This window comes from Acipenser ruthenus, chromosome 2 (genome assembly GCF_902713425.1).
Source record: "Acipenser ruthenus chromosome 2, fAciRut3.2 maternal haplotype, whole genome shotgun sequence".
NCBI lineage: Eukaryota > Metazoa > Chordata > Actinopteri > Acipenseriformes > Acipenseridae > Acipenser > Acipenser ruthenus.
The window spans coordinates 32,140,503-32,167,316 of NC_081190.1; the positions used below are offsets into that span (position 1 = coordinate 32,140,503).

The 26,814-nt window shown below is 35.8% G+C and overlaps 2 protein-coding genes and 8 non-coding genes across 13 annotated transcripts in view; all 10 read left to right on the forward strand.

Annotated features, from left to right (window-relative positions):
- The first annotated feature begins 747 nt into the window (after positions 1 to 747).
- LOC117409690 (small nucleolar RNA SNORD58) lies at positions 748 to 817 on the forward strand. Its single transcript, XR_004545539.2, has one exon. It is a non-coding gene; the product is annotated as a small nucleolar RNA SNORD58 (small nucleolar RNA).
- Positions 818 to 1,122: 305 nt separating this feature from the next.
- Positions 1,123 to 1,189, forward strand: LOC117409747 (small nucleolar RNA SNORD58). The gene has a single exon (XR_004545589.1). It is a non-coding gene; the product is annotated as a small nucleolar RNA SNORD58 (small nucleolar RNA).
- Positions 1,190 to 1,537: 348 nt separating this feature from the next.
- LOC117409750 (small nucleolar RNA SNORD58) lies at positions 1,538 to 1,606 on the forward strand. Its single transcript, XR_004545592.3, has one exon. It is a non-coding gene; the product is annotated as a small nucleolar RNA SNORD58 (small nucleolar RNA).
- A 1,046-nt stretch (positions 1,607 to 2,652) lies between these two features.
- LOC117409748 (small nucleolar RNA SNORD58) lies at positions 2,653 to 2,721 on the forward strand. The gene has a single exon (XR_004545590.3). It is a non-coding gene; the product is annotated as a small nucleolar RNA SNORD58 (small nucleolar RNA).
- A 294-nt stretch (positions 2,722 to 3,015) lies between these two features.
- LOC117409745 (small nucleolar RNA SNORD58) lies at positions 3,016 to 3,082 on the forward strand. Its single transcript, XR_004545587.2, has one exon. It is a non-coding gene; the product is annotated as a small nucleolar RNA SNORD58 (small nucleolar RNA).
- Positions 3,083 to 3,427: 345 nt separating this feature from the next.
- On the forward strand, positions 3,428 to 3,496 carry LOC131705519 (small nucleolar RNA SNORD58). Its single transcript, XR_009310477.1, has one exon. It is a non-coding gene; the product is annotated as a small nucleolar RNA SNORD58 (small nucleolar RNA).
- Positions 3,497 to 3,863: 367 nt separating this feature from the next.
- LOC117421578 (small nucleolar RNA SNORD58) lies at positions 3,864 to 3,931 on the forward strand. The gene has a single exon (XR_009310507.1). It is a non-coding gene; the product is annotated as a small nucleolar RNA SNORD58 (small nucleolar RNA).
- Positions 3,932 to 4,269: 338 nt separating this feature from the next.
- On the forward strand, positions 4,270 to 4,336 carry LOC117421585 (small nucleolar RNA SNORD58). Its single transcript, XR_004547520.3, has one exon. It is a non-coding gene; the product is annotated as a small nucleolar RNA SNORD58 (small nucleolar RNA).
- Positions 4,337 to 6,720: 2,384 nt separating this feature from the next.
- Positions 6,721 to 9,152, forward strand: LOC131699004 (UPF0729 protein C18orf32 homolog). Its single transcript, XM_058994143.1, has 3 exons — positions 6,721 to 7,077; positions 8,252 to 8,473; positions 8,871 to 9,152. The coding sequence occupies exons 2-3, from the start codon at positions 8,294 to 8,296 to the stop codon at positions 8,940 to 8,942; spliced, it is 252 nt and encodes an 83-aa protein (XP_058850126.1). The 5' UTR covers positions 6,721 to 7,077; positions 8,252 to 8,293; the 3' UTR covers positions 8,943 to 9,152.
- Positions 9,153 to 17,884: 8,732 nt separating this feature from the next.
- The window catches only part of LOC117421324 (dymeclin-like), a 176,248-nt gene continuing 167,318 nt past the window's right edge, over positions 17,885 to 26,814 (forward strand). For 3 of the 4 annotated variants that reach the window (XM_058994156.1, XM_058994166.1, XM_058994176.1), the window contains exon 1: positions 17,885 to 18,124. The gene's annotated coding sequence lies outside the window, so the exon portion shown is untranslated. The remainder of the gene's footprint in view (positions 18,125 to 26,814) is intronic. The other variant, XM_058994170.1, reaches the window with a different exon arrangement.

Consider the following 26,814-nt stretch of genomic DNA (forward strand, 5'->3'; position numbering starts at 1 on the left):
GCAACAGACTGTGGGACTTAATATGACATTTATTCCACTATGCACTGTATTTTATGTTTACAACCTGGGAAATATGGAGCCCGTGCCCACGGAAGACAAAGCGTTTTTTAACATGACACCAGTTTATTTTAATTGTATAAAATAAACCTGAGGAGAGATTCCTGTTTTTATTGTAGTATTTAATACAAAACCTTGTTACCCATCTATTTGCTTACCAGGAACTAATTTTAAACATTTTATTAACAAAGCCATTCTTGTAGAGCTTGTTTGCTTATGGGTATCCAACAAACAGCCATGCCTACGGGAAGGTTTCACGTCCACCAGGAACATATCGGTTTTTGTTTAGCCATATTTTTGTTGCTAGAGATGCACCATGAGCCAGATTGCAGCAGTGATGAAGAAACATTTGCTCAAATCAACATTTGGGCAGACGGTTCAATCCAAAGAAGCTTGGATGGAAGTGTCAGTAACAAGCCTCTTTTGGGGCATCGATACGCATATTGTTTACCTGCGTCTGTCCCCCAGCAATGTGAAGTCGTGTACCCAACCCGCATGACACCAGGTCCTGTCTGGGTAGGTTCTGACCCAGCCAGGTAGATCATGCCAGTGTGAAAGGGGCTCAAGTAGGTATTCATCTACAGACCAGTTAATGAATAGGTACAGCTTCATAAGTGTGGGTACTTGCATGTCATATTGCAACAGTTATCAACACATTAGATTGAAGTGTGTATTATAAGCAAATAATGGTTGCAATGATGACAATCTTAGGACACCTTTGGAATTAACCATGAAAACAACTCTTTTTGATCTGAGCAACTTTACAATGTTATAGATGTATGATTAAACCTGAGATTAATACAGAGGGGGAGACCTGAATAAGGAACCTCTGCAAACAAGACAACTGTTCATTTCACACAAATTATTTCTTTCCTCTTGACAGTGGACGAGGATGCAAGGATGGTGGGCAAAGTGTGCAGAGTTCCTGCAGCTCCATATGCTGGACAAAAAGCTAAATTCAGGTACTTTTTAAAATGATATTTTAAGGAATTATGTCAAATGGATTAGCAGTAAGTGGGATCTGGCATATCAAAATTAATTTTGCTCCACTGGGGTGACTTCTGGTTGCAGTGATGACTTTCTTAGGACACCTTTGGAATTTCCATGAAAACAATTAAGAATTCTGAGCAGCCATGGTTTGCATAATGTATTTTAGAACGGCTAACACCTTTCTATTATTGTACTCCAATATAAGATATCAATTATGTTCTTATGTTATAATTGTATGATTGCTAATTTGAACCTTCTGTCTTTTTTAAAATTTGCATTTGTTTCGTTGTAGGATCTTGATATGGATTCTTCATTGATCTAGTATGGGTAAACAAAGCTGTGTTTTGGGACCCATGGAGATCCTCGCAGAGAAGGAGCAGATTGTTCCAAAAGTGGAGGTTGAGCAGAAGAAAAAGGTAATTAACTAGGGGAATCATTTTTGGGAGAACATTGGATTAAGTGTATGTGTTTTATTAAAGCCAAATAATGGTTGCAATGATGACAATCTTAGGACACCTTTGGAATTAACCATGAAAACAACTCTATTGATCTGAGCAACTTTACAATTTTATAGTTTAGCAGTGCACTAGTGTTACATATCTGATGTATGTATTTTGTTCTGGTTTAGACTAAGCAGTGGGATTGGACACAGGGATACTGGTGAGAGAAGTGTGCAGAGTTCCTGCTCCACCTGTTGGAGAAAGCAGAGAGCAACTTTGAGCTCAAGGTACTTTCAAAACCTTTCTAATATAGTCTATACTACAGTTGTGTTATGATGGGAACCCTTCCTAAAACTTTTTTGGGAAGTTTGGCAAGGAGACTCGGACCAGAAACGCTACAGTTAGGCTGTTGCGTGCTTGTATTTATTTACATTCATCACAAAACAACAAACGCTGTACGTTCACCATCACTACCTCCAAACTAACACCAGTGATCACCCTATTTATACCCAGGTTGATGGCTCCAGCCACATCTCCACATGTTTTTGCAGGGAGGAATTTAACCCCCTCCCTGTCACCTAATACTCCCCCCACTCCCACACACACGTGCACCGTGCACCGGCAGGGCTTTCACACTGCCAGAGAGCCTTCAAACAAGAGCACTCGGAGCAAAACAGAAGTACAATAATGTTACTTGCTTACCCATAACCCGGCAGGACACTCAAGCTCATCCACAATGCCTCCAAGCATGTAGTTTTCAAATGCCAGTGACAGCAGCACCTGTGTGTGCTCAGTTAAGACTCCCAAGATAATCTTTACCATCTAATTCAGAATGTTATTCTGTATCATGTATGTAGTACTATAATAGTTAAACCCACACACTTGGTTGGTTGGAAGCAGCGTTTCTTAAATAAGAAACATTTACCATACTGACACACCAGTTTATTTTAATTGTATAAAATTAACCTGAGAAGAGTCCTATTTTTATTGTATTGTTTAATACAAAACCTTGTTACCCATCTATTTAATTCAGTAAGTTTGTAATTTTAAACCTTATGATCAAGCCATTCTTGTAGAGCTTGTTAGGTACAGCTTCATAAGTGTGGGTACTTGCATGTCATATTGCAACAGTGATCAACACATTAGATTGAAGTGCAAATAATGGTTGCAATGATGACAATCTTAGGACACCTTTGGAATTAACCATGAAAAAAACTATTTTGATCTGAGCAACTACAGTTTTATAGATGTGGGATTAAACCTAAGATTAATACAGAGGGGGAGACCTGACTAAGGAACCTCCGCAAACCACACAACTGTTTATTTCACACAAATTATTTCTTTCCTCTAGACAGTGGGCTAGGACGCAGGGATTGTGGTCAAAGTGTGCAGAGCTCCTGCAGCTCAAAAGCTAAATTCAGGTACTTTTCAAAATCATATTTTAAGGAATTTGCTTGTCAAATGGATTAGCAATAATAAGTGTGATCTAACATATCAATTAATTTTGCTCCACTGGGGTGACTTGCGGTTGCAGTGATGACTTTCTTAGGACACCTTTGGAATTTCCATGAAAACGATTAAGAATTCTGAGCAGCCATGGTTTGCATAATCTACTTTAGAATGGCTAACACCTTAGGTGTAAAACATTCTTGCACTCCAATACAAGATATCAATTGTATGATTGTTCATTTGAACCTTCGGTGTGTGCCTCTTTTTAAATGTGCATTTGTTTTATTGTAGGATCTTGGTATGGCTTCTCCAGTGATCTAGTATGGGTCAACAAAGCTGTTTTTTGGGACCCATGGAGATCCTCGCAGAGACGGAGCAGATTGTTCCAAAAGTGGAGGTTGAGCAGAAGAAAAAGGTAATTAACTAGGGGAATCATTTTTGGGAGAACATTGGATTAATTAAGTGTATGTTTTATTAAAGCCAAATAATGGTTGCAATGATGACAATCTTAGGACACCTTTGGAATTAACCATGAAAACAACTCTATTGATCTGAGCAACTTTACAATTTTATAGTTTAGCAGTGCACTAGTGTTACATATCTGATGTATGTATTTTGTTCTGGTTTAGACTAAGCAGTGGGATTGGACACAGGGATACTGGTGAGAGAAGTGTGCAGAGTTCCTGCTCCACCTGTTGGAGAAAGCAGAGAGCAACTTTGAGCTCAAGGTACTTTCAAAACCTTTCTAATATAGTCTATACTACAGTTGTGTTATGATGGGAACCCTTCCTAAAACTTTATTGGAGAGAACAACACTAAATTACCAATTTATTTATGGGTATCAAAGTATGTTTTCCTCGGTGTACATTACAGATGAGTTGCTGAACTGTGGTAGCTTTAGAATTGTATCAGATTAGTGTAAACTGGTTGCAGTGATGACTTTTCTTAGGATACCTTTGGAATTTCCATGAAAAAGATTAAGAATTCTGAGCAGCCATGGTTTGCATAATCTACTTTAGAATGGCTAACACCTTAGGTGTAAAACATTCTTGCACTCCAATACAAGATTTTAACTTTCTGTTTAGCTATTTATTTTTATTTTATTTATTTGTTTAATACATTTGCATTTGTTTTGTTGTAGGATCTTTATATGGATTCTCCAGTGATCTAGTATGGGTCAACAAAGCTGTGTTTTGGTACCCATGGTGATCCTCACAGAGAAGGAGCAGATTGTTCCAAAAGAAGTAGAGGTTGCTCAGAAGAAAAGGTAATTACCTAGGGGAATCTTTTTTGAGTTAAAAGTATACGTGTTTTAGTAAAGCCAGATATTTGGTTGCTATGTTGAAGTCTTAGGACACCTTTGGAATACCCATAAAAATAAAATTGTGTTACTGAGCAATAATCAAAAAGAACTGACAGGAATTATTTCATGCTTTTAAACTAAGTTAAGTAAGTGTTTTACTTTGCAGGTTTTATTATACTGATTGTATTGTCTTTTTCTCTTCAGGTTTCCAGGATGATTGGTGCAGGGGAATAACATACACAGTGCATAAAATAAAAACAAATCAAGTAACCAGTAGAAAACCTGCTGTTTTGTTTCTTCTTCTTTTCCCTTCTGCTGTAGTAGATTTCTTTCACTCGGGAAATGCCTTCAAGGTGGAGTCTTGCCACATACATCCACTAACTTCAAGTTGATCAATTCCAGGGTTCACTTAATATTTAGTACTTGGGTATATTCTTTGACTTCTGTCCAATACTGCCATATTGTTTTAACCTTTGCCATGTCATTGATAGACCACACATTTTCAGATGGTGTCTTTACAGTTGGTACACAGCTATTTTTCTGTAGGTTTGTCAAGTTCCATTACCCGTGGTGTCAGGTAAAAATAAGTTTCCCTATCAAATTGTTTTAAACACTGGCCGTATCTGTGATTCCCTTATGTTCCTGGTGGATGTTTGGTTTTAGTTTAAAAATAAATAAATAAAAGTTGTGTTCAGCACATTTGAAAGGGCTGCATATATAATGTCATATTCCACTTTGATTTAATGTTTTGCTTCAAAGACTACATGACTAAAAATTACAACATGGGTTTGTAAACGTACTGTAGCTGTAGTTATCAATGGGATGTTTTAGTAATTTGACAAATGTTTGTCTTAGTGTAGTATTTGCATGCTTACATTTGTTTTAGTGTAAGGGGCAACATCTACACACACACAAATCCTCAAATGGGAATGCACATGCCCCTTAAATAGATGGTTATTAAATATCCCTACTTTTGTCCTTCAGATTAAGTAATATGTTCCCAGAGGTGGAAATTATACACCAGTACAATAGTTTGAAAAATCCAGTCCTGATTTACAGTAAGAAGGTGATGAATGATACAAGTGCATTTTAACCTTAAAATTCTTCTCAGCATTTTTCTAATTTAAAGCTTTAACTGTCTGTATTCAAAATAGTGTTTATAATCCATAAATCAAACATGCAGTAGTGCTAAATTTAGAAATAGTAAAATAGTCAATGACAAATGTTTCACTTTGTCACTGAAGACATTAAGAAATATTTATAATCAAAATGTTTGTTATTGGATTTATTAAGTTTCTTTTAGTATTATGACAACACGGCTAAAGCTTTAAACAAAGTTACGAAAGTGCAATATGAATTATCACGTGGCCATTCCTCGATTTTACAACAGGCTGGCAAAATGAAGTGGTAAACTGGTATTTGTTCCAGTGTTTGCTGGTGTTTTCTGTAGTGGTATCTGATTATTTTCATTGAGAATATCCATATTTAAAAAAAAAAAAAAAATGGTGTCCAGGTAGGCAAATACAAACTGAAATAATGGTTGAGTCTAGTTCCCATAAGGGAAAAGGACCTGGGGGAGTGACAGTGGTGTGGTTTTAACCAAGGGACTGCTGTACCAGCGGTGTATGTTCTTTTAAAGCTACCCACGCCAAAAGTAATCTCGATCACAAAACATAGGATTAGAGAATCCGGATCACTTTTATTCAGATTACAAGTTTTGAAATAACTGCCCCAGGGCCTTTAAACGACGAGCCGAGGATTTGAGTAATTTGAGAAACTATCCAATCACAGCAGTCACTCGATTGAAACCACGCTGTCGTCACGTTACTCCTCTAGGTCCTTTCCTCTTATGGGAACTAGCCTCAATGAGAATGAGAAGGTAAATCAGTCAAGGTGATAAGTCTGAAGCAAAAAACAAACTAGGATATAATATGTAATAGACAAGAACAAGGAGGTCTAATCTAGACTTTAAAACTTCAAATACTATTTTTAAGGTAAATTGGATAGATATATATATATATATATATATATATATATATATATATATATATATATATAATTACTACTGCCAAGGAGTTTGCTATAGTCTTTGATGCAATTCCTAGAGGCACTCCTTTTGTTCCAAGATTATATCTTTAGTTTAGTTTATTTGATTTAGCTTTTTTTGTTTTTAAGCATCTTGGTGGTGTTGATGTAATTCTCCACTTCTTTTTTTTAAATGAGGTAATAAGGTAAAGTTTAATTTTATGAATAATGTATTCTCCCCAAAATAATCAAAAGATTAGTCACATGTGTACGTTGCCTAAATATACATGAATCCAGAATGTAATTTCTATATACTAACTAAAATCCAAAGGCAATGCCAGGGGTACCATTGAACTAAAAAAAAAAAGGGGGGGGGGGGGGGGGGGATTATATCTTTAGTTTATTTGATTTAGTTCCCAATTAATATTGTTACGTTTTGTTGAGCATAAGAAAAAAAAAAGAAAACAGCTCCACGTGAAACAAACATAAATAAATATATACAATTGTTTTAGAATTAGAAATGAAACAAGGTTATTTTGATAGTCCAGTTAATCAAGGTTGTATATCACCACTAATCCAGGTAGGTCACTTGTGTATTGTTTTCTTTGTTTAATTGTAATAATAATTCAATTCCAAACTATATAATATACAAACTACAAATTAACAGCTGACTCAAGTCTTTCTAGCAGGTTCTTCCTGTTTCGATCCATGCATTGAACCGGAAGAGAAGCAAATATATCTGCTGAGTTGACAGTAGTACACTGCGTAGTGAATCTGTCCCATTTAAACGGACAAATAACGTCTTCAGCTACGGTAAGACACAACAACATGTATAATAAATACATGCTCAATTATAAAGATGTTATGTTTCTTGCGTAGCATATTTATTGTGCTTTGGCTAAATACCACGAGTTACGTAACTAAACGAGTAACGTGTATGTAACAAGTGATCGCCGATGATGATGTAACATTAAGTAATTTCTTTTTTTTTTCCATCAAACTGGATAGACGGTAATAAACCAGTTTTAAAAATTGTAAATGTTTGTTAATTTCATGGTGTGCTAATCTTAGAGTGCGAGTTCAGTGGTCACCTATTGGTTTTAACAAATAACCATTCTGATACTAGTAGCAGTGTAGGTAAAATTATGTTTGTGAAGTACACATGAGCACTGGGACATGACAACATACTGTATGTTGAACTCAACCTGTACCTTTTAAAAAAAAAATTATGTAATTTAGGGTACAGTAAATAAAGATATATATGATTGTTGTTTTTGTTTTATCTTCATAGAAACTAGAATCCTAAAACTACGATTAATTAATATGTCCAACCCAACCCATACATGCATCTTTTGTTATTTGTTGCGTGATGCACGTCAACATAATTTTCACACAGGAAAGGTGGTTCTCAAGCCAAGCAATAGATATGAGGCTTACCGATGGCTGGCCAGCAGTTGAGTAACTAGTCAGAACCGGAATGCAAGATGCCCAAAACCATGACAGCAGCAGTGGAAATGTATGAATGAAAGCTGTATAGCAATTACTGTTACTAACATTGTACAGGCCATTGAGAAGGGCTGCTGGGGTTCGACTGCAGGATTACTGGATTGATGTGGCCCCACAAAATCAGTATAGTTGCAGATTTGAGAAACAGTTTGGACCCATTACATTTTAAACAAAATAATATACAAGCAACACAGAACTTTAGAACTCTTGCAGGAAAACATTGCTCACCAGAGATTATAAAAAATACTGCATGTGATAGTATGTAATAAATGAGAATTGAATGCCTACCCATGGTGTGGGATGGTTGGATATCTAGCATCCCAACCCTTGGGTGGGCATTAAATTCTCATTTCACACACTGTCCCATGTAGTATTTGCACGCTCTCTCTTTCTCTCTCGCACTACCCTATACATTATTTTCTTTTTCTCCTTGACTTTGTGCTTATTTTAGATCTTCACCCTGTCTTGCATTTTCTTTCAGAGCTGCCTGTCACAATCGCGTCAGTCCGTAAGTGTTTGAACAATGGTGTGCATTCCCTGCATCGTCATTCCAGTCCTGCTCTGGATTTACAAGAAATTCTTGGAGCCAATTATCTACCCATTCATTTCTCCTTTCATCAGCCGCATATGGCCCAACAAATCTGTACTGGAAACTGTGGCTGCAACAGAACATCCAAATGGACAAAGCAATGGAACAAGCAAGGTACTGTAGGCCACTCATGAACACAGAATTCTAAGTTTAGTTTTATTTATTTATAAAACTACATTTTGTGAATATTCCTATGCTATAGTTCTGTAGGAGTCCTATAGCTAGAAATGGTTGCTTATGCTTGTGCAGTAAATGATTAGGAGAATGGCATGTTTTCTTTGGCTGCATTTCTTTTTTGACCTAATAATCCATGTAGTAAAACTAAAATTGACATTTGGGCAAACTAAACAAAGTGGAAATCGGTGTACAATTTGATTAGCAGCTGTTAGCTGAGGTGGGATTGATTAATCTAGTAATTGTTATGCAGTGGTAAGTATATATCCAGCCCTCAAAATTAACAGACAAGCATGTTTGTATTTCCCTTCTAAAACAAATTCTGTATTTTCTTCAGATGGATAGTCCAATCCAAAATGGCACTGCCTCAAAGGGACCCTCTGAAGTTTCTGACAAAAAGACTGACTAATGTTACTTCAGAGAACTTTGAACTGAAGGTGGTTTATACTCGCCATTGATCATCACCCGGAGTAATGAATAAATAAATGTAATAACTTATTTCATTGAATAGATTTCTGATATTTTATATAAATGAGCCTAATACCCGGTTTGTCTGCAGTATCTAAATGTTGTAAAGGTTTTGTTGATAGTTTCTGATTTTGAGATGTGGTGTGATAAATATATATATATATATATATATATATATATATATATATATATATATATATATATATATATATTAAAGCGATATAAAACATTGTGTCTTTACCATAAAATTAATTAATGTGGTCTTATTGGATATTTACAGGATATGACAGTAAATATTTTTTTTCAAAATACACACATGGGGAAATTCAGAAAAGCAATTTACTCAAACGACATCGGCTCATTTTATTCTTTACCTTGTCTTACCTAAAAGCCCTTGGATTAAATTCCTGAGTTGTTTATTTTAAGTATTGAAAATTCAAATTTCAGAAAAAATGATGGAATTGAAATTTTGGATTAAATGGCTTTATCAATTTCCCCCAGTGTTTGGTATCGTCTTAATAGTTCACAATGCTTAAAAATAATGTCGAATTTACATACATGTGTATAACTCCACAAGCTGTGTCTATATTGTGATTTTATAAACCATTGCTTTCTGTGAAGTAGCATTGCTTTTTAATTTTGCTGCGTGATAATTTAGTTGTTTATAGTTAAAGCATATTAACTGAAATTATAATGTGTTAAACGGAAAATGGCATCAAAGGTACATGCATAAAAAGTTTATTTTAAATACATTTTCAGCAGTAAATGCGTTGGACAAGCAAGCTTACTAAGTTAGTCTTATCCTTCAAAGTACTAAAATATTCCACTTGAACAGAATCATCAGGAATCTGATTTGGTATGCTGAAATCAGGATCTTGTTTAGTCTGATTTAGCAGATGATCCACCTGTGATGATTAATTTATGGTATGATGAAATCGGGATTAGCAGGTGTACCAAATGCAGTCCAATCAAGTGAACTAAACCTGCATAATCCACTAGTTAGACACATCACGTTCAGATACCCAGCATAATAGAACAGGGTCTCTAGTTTCAGTCAATTTTATCATTCCATATATGCAGTTTCTTGTATGTTTTAAGTTTTTTAATTAAATAATTGAGTTATAAATAAAACATATTTTAGCTGATGTATAGCTAACTATATCATGGTGGTCCAGTATGTATGTATGTATGTATTTATTTATTTATTTATTGCAGTGTATTGTATTGGTTTTCCTAATTTAAGACAGTTTCTTCTGCACCTGATTTGAACCTGTATGTCTACACCAGTATCTGCACTGTCAGACTCTTCAGACTCTCCAGCATCTACCACCAGATTCCCAGTCAAATGATTCCAGATCTTGTCAGCACTTTGGAAGGGACAGACCCGTTCTAGCCCTATCAAGGAGAGAGGATGTGAGGCCAAATCTTTATTAAGTCGCAATATATATATATATATATATATATATATATATATATATATAATTATATAATTTAGCTAATTTCCATATTTCTGTGTGAATTTAATATAATTTCGAAACTTATTTATTTTGTCTTTGTGTCTTTTTATACTGATAAAACCTGGACAAGTTGTATTTCTGCCAAGTGTGAAGTAGCCTCAAGGCTGTTAACTGTGATGTAGCTTGATGGGTAAGCTGGTTCCCAATTCCCTCCCAAGGCTACACATTGCTGCACATAGTAGTCGGTCACACAGCAGCCAGTGAGTTCAGTGTTCCCTCTTTGCCGGGATCCTAGTCAAGAACAGACCACAATGCTACTGAAGAGAAAAAAAAAAAACATAGAGTAACAAATTAGATTAAAAAAAATACAGCCTGCTTTTTAACACCTGATGTTATTGATAAATAAAACTTAGAAAATTATAGTTTACATTTAGACAAACACATTGTAGTCACTGTGTTTTTGGATGCTTTATTATTGTTTCTTTTCAGAAGAAAAGCCTAATAGTTATACTGCACTAGTATGTTATCTTACTAATATCCAGTAGAGAGCAGTGTGGCATTACAAACTAAGTTAACTGTAAACCTTGTCAGGCTCAATTACTTTAAAGAGTGCAATTGAAATAATTAGGATAACTCAATGAAGTCTCCTATCTTAACAGAAAGGGGTCAGCCTATTTATATGCTGTATCATTGCTGATTACAATAGAATAACTATTGGGGCTGGATATGTGTAAAGCAGATTATATAAAGCACAAATGTAAATCTTATGAAAAAAGGCCAACAAAATGTAACCTTTTAAAATGAAATCATATTGCTATACACTCTGTTCCAGTCAATTGCCTAACTCATTTTGGTATATTAATTGATAACTTTCAAATGCCGCAACACTCTTCAGCTGTCAACCGAATGCAGTTTGATCAGTACTTGGTATTTCTGCTTGGTCCAAGATTGTTGTCTGAAATCCATATGACATAACAATCAGAAATCTCTTTTTTTCCCCAAAGGGCTTGAAATACATGGTGTTAATGAAATGGTGGGTATTGCATGATGTCACAATACTAATTCCTACAAATGATATGACAGGTGGAATATCACCCATTCACTTTCATTGGTAATCTAAATTATTGCTGGATGACAGGCCATGGCACAGTTTCAAAATGCAAACATCACAAGACCCATTCACAGCACAGCTGCTTGCTGAATGACAGATTCTAATGATCTTAGATTCAGATTAATATATCAGGCTTTTTTTTTTTTTTTTTAAATCAAAAAAGCAAAGACCTGAAAAATGGTTTTGTAGACAAGTCCCCCACACTTGTATACAACTGAATACTGAACTATACCCAACTTGAGGAAATAGTGACAAGAAAGTGAATTCATGGCAAACCACACTGCATTCTTATAGGGTGCTATGTAGAAAATGGATCCCATTTGGAATACCACTGGACTATTTGGGCCTTTTTATAAAATAATTAAAAGAAAATGATCGTTTCAGGAATACCAAGGTATTTAGAGAGAATTTGATTTTTGGGGAATATGGGCAGCCATTGTATCTGGAATATGATGGTGCTGTACAACTAATGCAGAATGACTGGGTGGGACGTTCTTCATTTTACCTAAAAAAACATGTTTTTCTGCAATGGGACAGTAACACATGTTGTTAGGGTAGTGTATATTGCAAATATCTGTCATATTTAAGTAAATAAAAAATACATACATATATTAAATAGATATGTGCTACTACAGGTGGTAGGACGCCTCAAATGAAATATTTCATCTCAGTAAATTATTATTGTTTGTTGCAAAACTGAACCTCTGCGGTACCAGCTTCTGAGCCATGATGTATAATTTAAGGATTTTGTTCTGCCAAATAAGGATGAGCTCTGCTTTGGTGCCTTTGTTACTATCAGTCATGTGAAACCAGGTGAGTAACAAGCTGAAAAGTACCTCAAATTCTATTCAACAGAAAATACCTATTATCATATTATCCTGTCTTGCCGTGGGTGTTCTATCATTTCCTTGAATGTTGCTGTATTGTTTGATACATGAAATAATTATTTACCACAGTTACATCCAGACAAGTTATTAAAGTCTGAGTCACACAGAACATGACTCACTAATGGATTGTTTGTGTAACTGTGAAATTAATCTTTTTTTAAGTTTTTTTGGCTCACTGATACCTGCGTGTGTTTTCTATAAAATACCAAAAGGAAACACAGTACAGCCTTAATGTCCAAGGAAGATGAAAAGGTAAAAAGATAACATGAGTATTTTTGGACTTTCACGGCTATTAGAAATAACAAAGGAACAGAGAAATAACCAAGTAATAGAACACGAAAAGGTAAATTAAAACCAGTAAATAGTGGCCTGTTGCATAAAACACTTTCCTCTAATCTTATCTGTGTTTTTTTTTTTTAGTTTAAGGGTGTTGCAGAAATCAACTTCACTGAATGGATAACTTTGATTGTAATTTCAATGTGATACTAAGTAAGCAGCTTTTTTTATTGTACTGTTACCTTTTTATGAAGTTTACAGGAGTTCAGGAGCAGCTTTGTGCAGTTCTAGCTGCCTGCCATTGACATTTGTAATGTAGGCTAGATCAGCCAAACTGTCTTTATGAAAGCAAGAGCCAGCGCCAACTAGTGAGCTGACACTTTAAATACAGTGGAACCAAAAATATTCAGGCAGTTGTTTTGTTGTAATAAAAGTTACAATAGCCAATGCTTATATCTGTAAAATAAGTACATCACAATATGACATTAACCAAACCTGGTCTACACAATTATTATTATTATTATTATTATTATTATTATTATTATTACCTCAACAGTCATCAATAAGCTTTTTGTAAAACTCTGGATCGCTGTTAACTTTTAAACATGCTTTTAAAAATATGCAAACATCAAATAATGCAAAACGTATGCGTTTCAGTACTGAACGCTGGGGGGAATTAACATCTAGAGCAACATTTTTGAAGTTTATAGAATCCTAAATATTCGTGTGAGTCACAGGGCATTGCTATAAGTGATACGTCTTTCTAACTTTTTTTCATGCCCTTCTGAAACAGCTGGACTGCAGTTGTCTCCCTAAAGATGGCAAGCAAGGGGTTAATTAAAAAAACTAAGATAAGAGCTGGCTCCTGCCTGCTGGAATTGTGTTTACATCATGTATATTTATATAACTGAATGAAATACAGCCAATGGAAACACAAACTTGTAATCTGCCTGCACACTGTTCACAGGGGTTTCCTGCTTGCTGTGCATTCTGAATACATACGAACATTTATTTTTTATTTTTAGCAGCATAACACAGAAATCACCCCCTTCCACCAATTTAAAACCCTGGGAAATGAAGATAAGGAATACCTCATCTAAGCTGTAAAGGAACCTATAGTGCATAACCTTGAAGTTCACAGTCAGTGGAGGTTAAGTGTGGTCACAACAGGCTTGTTTGTGGGGGGAAACCACTGCACTCTGAACTAAGTGTTCAGAGATTTGGCATAAATAATCCTGTTTTCCTTTCCCCTTGAAGACCAACAACTATGTAACCTGACTGCTCACAAATAAAAGGAGAATAACAAGCAGTATCTAGATTTTTAGATTAAAAAAATAATTACAAACACCTGGCATAACACTTTCAATACGTGCTGCAGGCCCATCATGTGCTGCCAGCATGGCACAGATTCAACATGACATGCCTACTAAGTGTTTACAGCATTAGAAATCTGGGAATCATTGAATGGAATCTAAGTGGGCTATATTATGCATGTTAACATGTTCCTCGTGAAACTTTAGTCTTTTCTACAGTCTTGAACAGTAGGCAACTGCCAGCTGAAATCCACTCTCAACTCACTATCAAAGTCAGATCTGTTTGACCTTTCGCAACAGAACTGATATACAAAAGATGCAGCTTTTATATATAAAAGCTGCACAGGTTTCAATTGCATAATAACAGACAGCAATTCCTAACTCTTGCAAAACACTATTTTCTACTTCCTTCATATAGATAGAACATTTATTAATACCTGCTTAATTCTCTGCCCTGTGATGGACTGGCGTCCCGTCTGGGGTGTAGTCCTGCCTTGCGCCCTGTGTCTTCCGGGTTAGGCTCCGGCTCACCGTGACCCTCTATAGGATGAGGCAATTATTGATAATGGATGGATAGATGGATGCTTAATTCTCTCCTGGTAATGTCACCCTATGCATACTGAAATATCCCAGTCAGAATATAACAAGAATCGATGAGTTCCTGCAATAAAAATATATTTGGGGTTTCACAGCGAAACAGGCAGATTTTGTTGTCTCAACGCTTCTTTTGCATTCAATGTTTATTTTTTCAGGGTAACAGTGAACTCAGTTAAGTTCCTTTAAGTAATCCCATGAAAAACTTTTACCTTGGGACACTTAACTTCACAGTACACAGTTATCATACTGTGTTAGTGTGCCTAAATATTAACACAAAACCCCTGCTGAACTGTCAATACATTCCTGCACTCTGCTTCTGAGCAAACACATTTTCAGCTGGAGAAAAAAAAAGTAAGAATCTTATGTTTTTTTTCCACTTTCATACTGTTTCGCCAGCTAGGAATTCAGGTTGTTTTGAGATCTGCAAGTTGCACCTGCCTTTACTTTTAATTAAGCATTATTATTCTCAAAGAAAATATAATCTTCTTGTAGGTCTCTTGAGTGTTAAGGCAACACGTGGCAGAACTTGACATTTTTCCAAATGGACTCGGAATAACTTAGTGACCCCTATTTGGATGCTATGTAACTTCATAGCACTGCATTTATTTTGATACTACAGTCTCCTTGAGCCTGTCTGCTAGGGGCTGACCTTTACATGCACCTGAAGAAGAATGTTGTCTGTGAAACTTTCCAAGGCTCTCAGAAACAAAACCAGTTTCTAAATGTGTGTGTTTAATATTGAAAAATATGTTTTTGGACTGACTGAAAACAGTAAATCCTCTATAAAAGTGATTGTTTTATAACACTGGTTACCATTTTACAGCAAAATCTTATCTGTCCAATTTATGTAGGTTATAAGGGGCCAAGAAAGTAGGCGATTCTGGCATTCATAAATAGGTGTACTGTATATTTATTTTCCTTGAGAGGTTCCAGAGCAGCTAAAGTGGGATATTACTAACCTAAGAATGCATTTTCAGACAAACATTCATTGTAATAAGAACACTCTGTTGATCTACATTACTGTTTTTTTTTGTCATTTATAATACAATTTATTTAAATGATTACAATTGTTGCATCTTTTCTTTTACTACTTTCTATTGACCAAATGAGTATGACATAAAAAGCTCGGTGTAACGAATTTTGCATGCAATTATGTCCAAATATTAGGCATTACACCCAGCAGTGTTTACAAAAGAACATTAATTTACCTTTGCAGTATCCTGTGCTGTCTGTATTACAGCAATATATTTTTCACCATATTATTGATTATTTTTATATTTTTATTCACTCATTATTGGTCACAAATCAGATGAAAAATAACATATATTCAGGAATGTTTGCAAGGAGAAAGATCATTTCTTTTTTACGCCTCATAGTTTTTCCAGATCATGCTCCCTCCTTCAGATTAATGTTAATGCACTGATTTAAATAAGTGCTTATTGTGGGAACAGGAGGTGCATGAGTGAGGCTTGTCAGACTCTTTTCCAAGCGAAGCTCCCTTGTAAAAGTTGAGAAATGTATTTCCAAATGGCTTATGGACCCACGATTGGTGAATAAAAGTAATCAAAATAATCCAAAATATAGCCTGCAATATGGACAAAGAAGTCAATTCAATTGACGGCCCATTAAATCAATAAATAAGCCACTATTTTACGTATTTTTACAGAAATGCATTACCCAGACTCACATGCACTGTTACATACACTATTTAGATAGGCCACTGTTAAAATCAATTCAATAGACTTCAACATCTGTAACAGGTTAAGCTTCAAAATGTTCCATTGGTTCATTTCTGTCTGGTTTTGAGTTTTGATGGAGGGTGAATTACCTTTTAAAAGTACATGAAACACTAAAACTGAGTATTTGTCTTTGCCGTGACTTGTACCCCTTGAATACGCGGTCACAAGCTCCAGTAACACTGAGAAAGGTTTGATGATTTGAAAGATCCAGATGGCACTTTGTCAGCCCTTCCATAGTAAGTTTAGTGATTGTCAAAGCCACACAAGGTGTAGTCTGGTTCTAAATTCCCCACAAATTGAAATGAATAAATAAGGGATTATTCAGTGAGTTTGTGATGGATGATATTCATTACTTCATACATTTTTACTACCAGATTGTTCTCAGCTGTTTTAGGCACAAGCATGATCTGATGCTAAAAATGTTTCACTCAAGATATGGTTCAACAGTCATGAACTTTTGCTAATTAGTCACTCACAGTCTGTTATAAATCCACTTTTATTCCAATCAGCATTTTTTTTTTTACTTTTGAAAAAACAGATTGGTAGATTTGTGTTCACTAATTCTAATTTTTCTTCACGCATTAAAAATCAAACTGCTTTAACTGTTAAAATGTTTGTTTATAAGCTGTCTGTTACTGTCAGACTAATACAACAATCTCTGTACCTTGTGTTTAGAATGTGCATAACATGCTTATCTACTTTCAAATAGCAAAGTGTAATAAAGCATAGTGAAAGTATGGTAAAAACAATCTTAAAAAAGATTTAAAAAAAAACAAAACATGGTAAACATATGATTAATGCATAGCACAAACATGGGAAAAGCATGCGAAAACTGCAAATCTACCATTTAAACAAGGACGCTTGCTCGCGTTCCAAAATCATCTTCTTACTTTCACATATTAGTCTGGTTACTTGCCGTTGTACTGAAACCTGTTTTCAACCACTATTCATCTATCCAATCCTATAAATCCCCTTTACAGTACAATTCTACTTATGTTTTTTGTTACGATGGTAAGAGTTTAAAAACATGTTATAAGGCACAGTGAAAGCCAGGTAATGTGTAATGCAGAAGGCACAAATGAAAGGGTGACAAAAATAAACATGGAAAAGCTGGTAAACTGAAAAACCACCAATCAGCTTTTATATGGAGCTCACCCACTAGGAACTGTATAGCAACCAATGGTGTTCCAAGCCCTAATGCTGACCATTACATTTATGTAGGCTTAAATGGACAGCTTGTTTCTAATAAAATGACCACACCCTCAGTACTTACTCACTAACTGTATTCTGAGTTTTTGTATCATAATGACCTCCTTTTTGTTAAGACCAAAAACTGGTGTCAACACTTTTATTCCTAGTTAAGTACACAATTCCTGAAAAATCAGTCATCAAAGAAACACTTGAAATCTGTCAATTGTGCAACCGTACCACTGACGTCACAGCTTGATAACGTGTCATACACAGGAAATAGACGTAAAAAACTACAAATCCCAGAGAACACTGTTTTCTTGTCCGGGATGCATCCTGTTGACCCTATAACCCCTTGCAGACGTAGGAATCTGTGGCGACGTGGAAATATGGAGGCATAAAGAGAAATAAGAGACCGCAAAAACATAGTCTTTAAATAATAACAACAATAATCAGTAAATTAGAAATACTGGAGAAGTGACAGTTCTTACACTGACAGCCCACGTATCAATTAAGGAAATAATTTTTGGAGGAAGGGAGAGTCGCTTTCGAAAGGTAAGTTTGAGTGGTGTAAATATACAGGTAGCTGTTACGAGGGATATATTTTGTAATTCACGTTCATACCCACAGAGCAATTAAAGGATCAAAATGATATTGCTTTTGGCAGTACATGACTACATCACACAGAATACATCTCTTCTTTTATCATACTCATACCCTGCTTAGCTAGGTGGTTCTCAAGTGATGCTTATTTATTTAATATTTTTATTACAGGTGTTAGTTACACCAGAGATGGCGAACATATAAATACATTAATTCATAACTTAATAAAAGTGACAGGGGAGTAAAAGACCTGACCCACTGTGTTCAAAATTAACTTGTATGTAGAACATATCGTTCTTCACTGCTGTTTGGTTATTCAGATGGACAAACCCTAAAATTATTTTAAAAGTATTTTTCTAAGCAATACATAGTCACGCGTGGCCGTATTATTATTATTATTATAATTATTATTATTATTATTATTATTATTATTATTATTATTATTATACAGATAATTCTATACTTGAGCTAGTTTTCTAATAAGGCTAATAAAACGTCTGTCGGTGATTTGTAAAACACGCAAAGATTCCTTGAGAAGGTTGGGTACTAAAGTCTTGTAAAATACAGTACAAGTGGGCCATTTAATAAGTCATCAATGTCAGACTAATACTTCCAATGGCAAGTCCAAGATTTTTGGGGGTGAGGAACAATACACAGACACAAATTTTATCATTATAAATTCTTGGTTTTGCCAATAGTATGATCTTGATGACTTTTCTTCCCCTGAAATGTGATAGTGTTCTTGGGGCAGTGCTATGTTATTATCACAAGATGTTTTGCAAGTAATGTGTGTGTAGAGAGAGAGAGAGAGAGAGAGAGAGAGAGAGAGAGAGAGAGAGAGAGAGAGAGAGAAGAAAATGCTTCATTAATACATTAGTTGATTTATCGTGACATTTATTGTTGCTTTTGGTTCACTTCGATTTGAAGCACATTTTAGATGTTCTAGTAACCAGAAGAAACAGTTGGCAAAAAAGTATTTGGTCAGATGAGCAATTGTCAGGAAACAATATATTTGTTTAGCCATGTACAAAACTTCAGTTTACATGGTAAACTTGCAGTAATACAATGTAGAAACAGGAGCATACATGCCTTTATCTCACATTCTGCCCTACTGTACTCTAAAATAAACTTCTGAGTAAAATAATTTGACAAACATCGTCAATGGGGAATGTAACAAGCAGGAATTAATTAACCCTGTGGAATCTATCTATCTATCTTCAGACTCTAAATTATATATTTTCTGGGTTAAAAGTTTAAAGAGGAAGTAGCTTTAATTTAATGTAATGTAATCTTCCCCATATCTTTGCTTGATGTTTTCAATTGTGGTTCTGAATTCTGTTCCAATAAAACTATAGATTTTTTTTCTGTGTCTGAATTTTCATGGCTTTGAACTTACTTTGCGCTTGTCTTGATAGTTCAAACTGCCTAGCACTGATCAGACGTCATCATTCCATTGAAACCATGACAAGTTCACCGACAAGCAACGAGACAAATGATAATAGCTGAATATTGGATTAACAGAACCCAGAACCAGTAATTTCATGATATGATCATGACATGCTGCTTGCGATACATGTTATGGCCCAGATGGCTGCTTGTATGATGCATAATAAGATCAAATGATCATTTAATGATGGACTATTTTATTAAAGCTGAAATTTAAATGAGAGGGAAATTATGTATTTATACCAACGATAAAACACACTTATTCTTCATTCAGGAACCATTTGGTGAACAGCAATGAACTACAGCAGGTGCTTTTGGTCTTATCAGTGTGCAAACCATATACACCTCTGTTAAGATACGATATGTTAAGAAACTATCATGTATACACAAGTAGTCGTTATGTCCATAAACATAATAAATACAATGACAATTGAAGCTACTCTACTTAATTGATCAAATAACCCTTATTTACACAACAGCCGCTTGCTAACTGAACAGAATAAAAGCAAAATGATTTGTTAACACTTGAAAACAGGGCTAGGGGTATTTAGATGTCACATTTCTTTGGTAGGTGGATGCCCATAGGAGATAAGCATGATTTTGCTTTTGATGTTTATAGGCGGGTATAAATGAATGGCGCTTCCGACCCATCCTCGTTTTATAGCTGACCAGGTTAAACATCTACATTCTAGAACTTTTATAGGCAACTATTGGTAGTGATTTATTGTTTCACAGCCTTCTGTTTATTGACCATGCTGGTGCCATTCCTTAATGTTAACACTTCTCATCATAAATGTTTAACTCAAGTATCATGTGAACCATATTGAATAAAGTCATTTCATGGAAACACATCCATTAAACTGATCTAGGATACAGATATTGTAATGTGAGCAATTGGAAAAAGATGAAGCAGATGACAGTCATTGAGAGAGTCTTGTTGTTTATGTTAGTTTATTTCTATTGGACCTGGCTTTCTGTGAACAGAAAAGTGATACTGTATGTATTTTTAAACCAAAAATCTGACTGTACGTAGGATGGAAAAAAAAGTCTATCGCAACATAATACAAAACACATGATATCTTATTAATGAGAAAACACAAACAAATTAAGTTATTCTAATAAATTCCAACAGGATAGTCTAGTTTTAGTGTTGAAGCCGCGGTATCCTGTTTGTAAATCTATGCGCAAATATTGCAACACTGTAACCTTACCGTCTTATTTTGGTGTGCTGCTTTTGTTAAACTCTTGCATCCCGTCCTATCAGTTTATCAGGCTATTTTTTCACCTTAAGCTCGGTATCATTCCTGGTAATAGGCAAAAAAAGTGTTTGAAAATGAGAGAATGCAATATATTAAATGCATTCAAAAGCAATTTTTAATTTTTTTTTTTCGAGAAGCGAGGGGTCAAACTAAAGGGCTACTTGTAGCCATGGAGATATCATTACTGGAATGAGGAAGTGGGTGATCAATTCAAAATTTGTATTACGAAGGAAAAACATTGAGTGAAATAACTCTCATCACTTGATTTTCAAGGTGTTATATCCGAAGCATAATCAGTACAGTACAGAGAAACATCGTCTGTAATTGACAAACCCAGGACTGGAAGACCCAGAAAGCTGTCTAACAAGGATGAGCAATACTTGAAGATAATATCCTTAAAGAATAGAAAGATGACAAGTGTTGAATTGACAACAGAACTGGCAGAAGGCACAGGTGTCGTTGTCCATCAGATCAACAGTACGAAGGTCACTCTTGAAATCAGGACTTAAAAGGTTGTGTTGCAGTAAGAATACCTCTGTTAAGAAAGGGGAGCAAGACTAAAATATGCACAATAATTTGGACTATGGAACAATGGTCAAAGGTGCTTTGGACTGTTGATGGATGGACGACGACAAGAATGTTAATTAGGTACCCACCTCATTTGCATAACCATACTCATACTGTCGGAATTGGGGTTTTGCAACTGTTGTCATCCTTCCTGGCCATTTAGATATTTGCTCAGAACACGAAAAATAGTCAAAGTTAAAACACTGCCACAAAAGCCCTACCCGATGGTTGGAAAAGCTTTGCTATTCAGGGAAATTGTGCGCGAACATTCTGCAGCTCTGTGTTGGTGGTATGAGTGGGACACTATTTTTTATTTTGTTTGAAAAAGCACTTAAACAGCTTTTTTTTTTTTTAAGAAAGAGATTACAGTGCGGCTCTATAAAATAAAGGGATGAGAATGAAAGAGGGGAAGAAGTGTTGTTTACATTGGGTTACAAAAATGTATACCTGGAGATATAATTAAGAGAGGTGACAGCAATCTATATGCATGCTCACTAATATAGGCTTGTGATAGTTAAGTAACTTCAAAATCGCCTGATGTTACTGTATACAGTCCACACAAGTAAAATCACATGATGTTATACAGTTCACACAAACATTTACACAGTTCATTTGAGTATGACATGATCCCCCCTTTAAACATTTCATCAATCTATGTGTTCTGTTTCAAGTTGCTCAGGTTCCTTCCCTACTGCAATTCTACTATATGTGCAGTAAGCTGATTATCTTCTCCTGGCACTGTGGTATACACCTTGCTCAGTGTAGCATTTCAGCACAAGCCTTCCCTTGTCACACAAGATGCAGAGCCTGTGTTTGTGTGACTAGTGTCTGGTTTGCATGTCTCTGACCTCTACATCTCCAGCCCCCAACTTTAACAACATTTGAATCATCTCATTATCGTCCCGACAAGCTCGTAAAGACATCACTGAAAATCCCTCCAGTTTCATTACACCTTACCTGCCTTCTCTTGGAGAATGCCGGACCAAACCCGAATATTATAGCAAGAAGTGGGCCAGTATGTAGAAAGCAGACCCATGTGAACATTCAAGAGCTTGATGTTGCCTTCCTGACCTAATAATCACTGTCAGCTAAATTCACAAGCTTACAGTAATTCTTTAAAAGACAGGAATCTGTGGCCGTGTGTACTGTGGTGATAGTACACACCTGCTACTCTACATTCTGACATTTGGTTTTTGCATCATCATAACAAAGCCTATTTATAGTCAGTTATTCAGAACTCTGTTGAAAGTCAATTTTCTTATCATATTGAAAATTATTGTTATGTTGACCCGTTTTCAGGGTTTTCCAAAATAGATGCTGACCCAGAGAACACTTACCAAAGAACTCGTGGAGGCACGGCCTAAAGTAAAGGTCTTCTAATGAGCAGTATTCTTACAGCAAGTGTAGTGACGTGCCTCATTAAAAAGTGTAGTAGCTACCACATTTAACATATCAAGATTTTTGGGGGGATTTTTCAGCCTCCTTGCGAGGAGAGCTTATGCTTTTGTTAACCCACTGCTGCTCCTCCGTAAACCATTTCAGATTATGACTAATTTCAGTGTTTTTTATGCAAAATCTAACAGTACCCTTCACGTTGTACTAAGATGGCTGCCATATTGGTTTACAGATCGTAAAGACCTAATGCTTTGCCACTCCCCTTTAGGGATGAAATGATTGTACATTTCCAAGATATGAACAGTTGTGAGCCCACTCTTTCACAATAGTAGCGGTTCTTTTTCAATTACTTTTTTTACTGAATAAAAAGAAGAAAAAATAATAAGTTATGTTTTTTTTTTCTCTGTGGGATATGGTCTGCAACACAAGAAAGCTACAGACTTTAAAAAAGAGCAAGATTCTAGCAAGAATGAAAAAAGAAATTACTATCACACAGGTGGAAGAAAAAGAATCTTGGTGAAATTGACAATTGTAAGGGCACGTTTTGAAGTTGTTCCTGCTTTCATTGTTGTGCTTTTGCCACATTTTGCGGATTGGATGTACATCCTATGGTATTTCCCCGTTATATATATTTTTTTGTAGGCAAAGTACACACCAATGATTTTACCCTTATTTGGAGAGAAAAGCATCTGTTCTGATTCCAGCCATGTTGAGTGAGTATGTGACTATCGTTTTCTACGATTATCGAATAATTAAAAAATGTTCACAATATGATTATCATGAATATTCGTAATCACGATTATCGTACTATCGAAAAATCAATTAATCCCAACTCCCCATGCATTGTTTTTGTTCCCATTATTGGTTAAGACTTCTTTCTTCCAGTGTGCAGTGTTCCTTGTCATGAATATTTGTAATCACGATTATCGTACTATCGAAAAATCAATTAATCCCAACTCCCCATGCATTGTTTTTGTTCCCATTATTGGTTAAGACTTCTTTCTTCCAGTGTGCAGTGTTCCTTGTGCAGTTTTTCCATAAATTATGAAGTAGATGATTTCACTTGGAAGGACCCCTTTGCAAAGAACTCTACAAACTCATTAGGGACTACACTAATGTGTTAGTGGCAGTGCTCTGTTTAACATCCCTGTCAGGCATGATGCTATCTTATCCCAACCGGTGTTCTGCTGCACTCGGCTTTCTCGCCTCAAACATTTATTACAAGAAGTTACATGCAGTAACAGGATATTGCATTTTTTATGATCACTTTCTGGTGGAGAGATAAAAAATGAATGCTGCAGATTTGTTTCCCCTCTTCCCTAATGGAACGTGTAGCATCTTACACTGTGTTAAAAATTTACACTGCATTCAGCTTGGAAAAAATATTTAATGTTAACCTTTGCTGATGATCAGCTTTGAAGTTTGTGGGGATTGTTTGTTTCACAGGAATAACAACTGCAATATGCTTTGTCAAAACAACATTATGACACAGTGGCCACAGTAGATATAACTGTGTTGCTATGCTGAACAATAGTTACACATCTATTATACAGTAGCATTCTCTTTTTTAAGTTCGATTTTGGGTATCCTAAAAAATGGCAGTTTTGCTGTACAGAAATCATTTGACAACGCTGTCTCGACCACTATCACACCATCTCTTGCCTGACATTTTGATAGTCTTCATATTTGTAAGGTTACATTGCAGGTTAGTGCTCTGATGACCAACTTCTAACAGTTTTCCTGCTACGTTCATGCTATTGAGTTCAAGCGACATTCACATTACAATGTGCCACAGGGAATGCTTGGTTAATAAAACCCTTGTAATGGTTACCAGTGTGGGCCCAAAAAAACTATGCAAACACCAATACTTTAGTTTTGTATTACGCTCATAAAACAACATGACCACAGACTTTTCTTTTGGACAAAAATACCAAAGTTGCAAATTATGCCATGTGGTTGCAACACAATTTTTTTCTAATCTGCTAATACCTTGGCAACTGTGGTTGTCTTTTTTTTTTACTTTGCTAGATTGCTGCATTTAAATGCCAGGTTTATGTAAGAAAGCAGTATCACTTATTTGCTAATTTTCAAAATACGTAAATAATACAGTAATCCGCCACGTATTCCGTCCGTCACATATCTGCCCTAGCCATTTACCCGCCATGATCAACCTCATCAGCAACGTTAGTTTATTATTTAACAGAGAAGATTAGTTTAGAGATTGTAGATCCTACCAAAGTTTTTGTACACTGCTTTTGTATGTGATCCGTGTGCTGCCTTTGCTGGTCGTGTCATGTGAACGGTTCAATGTGTTGATGTGTAAATAAATCCTGTTCACTTCAACCTCTGTCTCGATCATCCTGCCTGTCACTCAGCAGCGAATGCACGCATCCACACAATAGACAGCTACCCTGTCACAAGCATTAATACCTGGTATCTTTCTAAACAAGGGATTTAGATGTGCTCCTTAATAAAAGCTGAATCTCAAAACAATAATTGTGTGACTATAGTAATTGTTGTACAGCTGTTTATAATAGAATTTAAAACAGGATTTATTCATCCGCCTTTTTTACATATACAGCCTTACTCTGGTCCCACCGCAGATGGATATGCACAGATTACTGTACCTTAAGTTTAAAAGATTAGTCTGTGCCTTGCCAGAGGCTCTCCTGGCAGCCTGTGACAAGCTGTAAGTGGTGTGGGTGATTTAATGCAATGTCCAGTCAGTACTGTGATCAAAACCTCCGTGTTTATTTACAAACAATAAATAATAAATCTGCCCCTTTACCAGCGGTGGTATTGGACGGTACATGGAGGGTTTCAATCCCAAACAGAAAACATACACTCCTACAATAACAGTGCTCTGTGCTCTTCAACTCGAGGATGGTGGTGCGTGTCTGTGCTGTGCAGTGAGGGTAGTGCTCAGGGGTTTGTGCTGGCTCCGTGGCGTCGGCTCCCTCTGCAACACAAGACAAACAAACAAAACAAACAGCGCTCCGGCTTGTTATATAATAGTAAAACAAAAAGGACTTTTTAACAACTGAAATGAATGTATGTGTTTCCGCATTGGATGTCCCTTTAACATTGTAATATTAATCAAAAATACAATATTTTAACAGAAGTAATTTCTATCTGAACTATGGTTGTTCATTAGTGTTAACATTTTATGTCCAAAAACAAGGCAAAACATTTGAACTAATCTCACAAATCCTGACAAATTTAACTACCATACTAAATTTAGCTTATTTTTATATAATATTGCCATGTAATCCAAATACAACATGCTTTGAAACAAAATAAGGTATTTTATTATTATTATTATTATTATTATTATTATTATTATTATTATTATTATTATTATTATTTATTTCTTAGCAGACACCCTTATCCAGGGTGACTTACAATCGCAAGCAAATACATTCAAGTGTTACAATACAAGTAATACAATAAGAGCAAGAAATACAATAATTTTTGTTCAAGTGTGACAAACCACAATTCAATAATACAGCAGATAATAGTGATAGTTACATCAGGATATGATTAAGTAGTGATAGTTACATCAGGATATGATTAAGTACAAAATACTACAGGTTAAACACTTGGCAGATTACAATATTCTGAAGTACAGGATTAAATGCAGTAAAATAGGGGGCAGATAAGATCAAAATAAAGCACATTTAAATGAAGGGTGATAGTGTCCCAGGATACAACAGAGGAGTTCTACAGGTGCTGTTTGAAGAGGTGAGTCTTAAGGAGGCGCCGCAATGTGGTCAGGGACTGGGCAGTCCTGACATCTGTAGGAAGGTCGTTCCACCACTGCGGAGCAAGGGTGGAGAAGGAGCGGGCTCGGGAGGCAGGGGAGCGTAGCGGAGGTAGAGCCAGTCTTCTAGTGCAGGCGGAGCGGAGAGGTCGAGTGGCGGTGTAGGGAGAGATGAGGGTCTGGAGGTAGCTGGGTGCAGTCTGGTCAAGGCATCT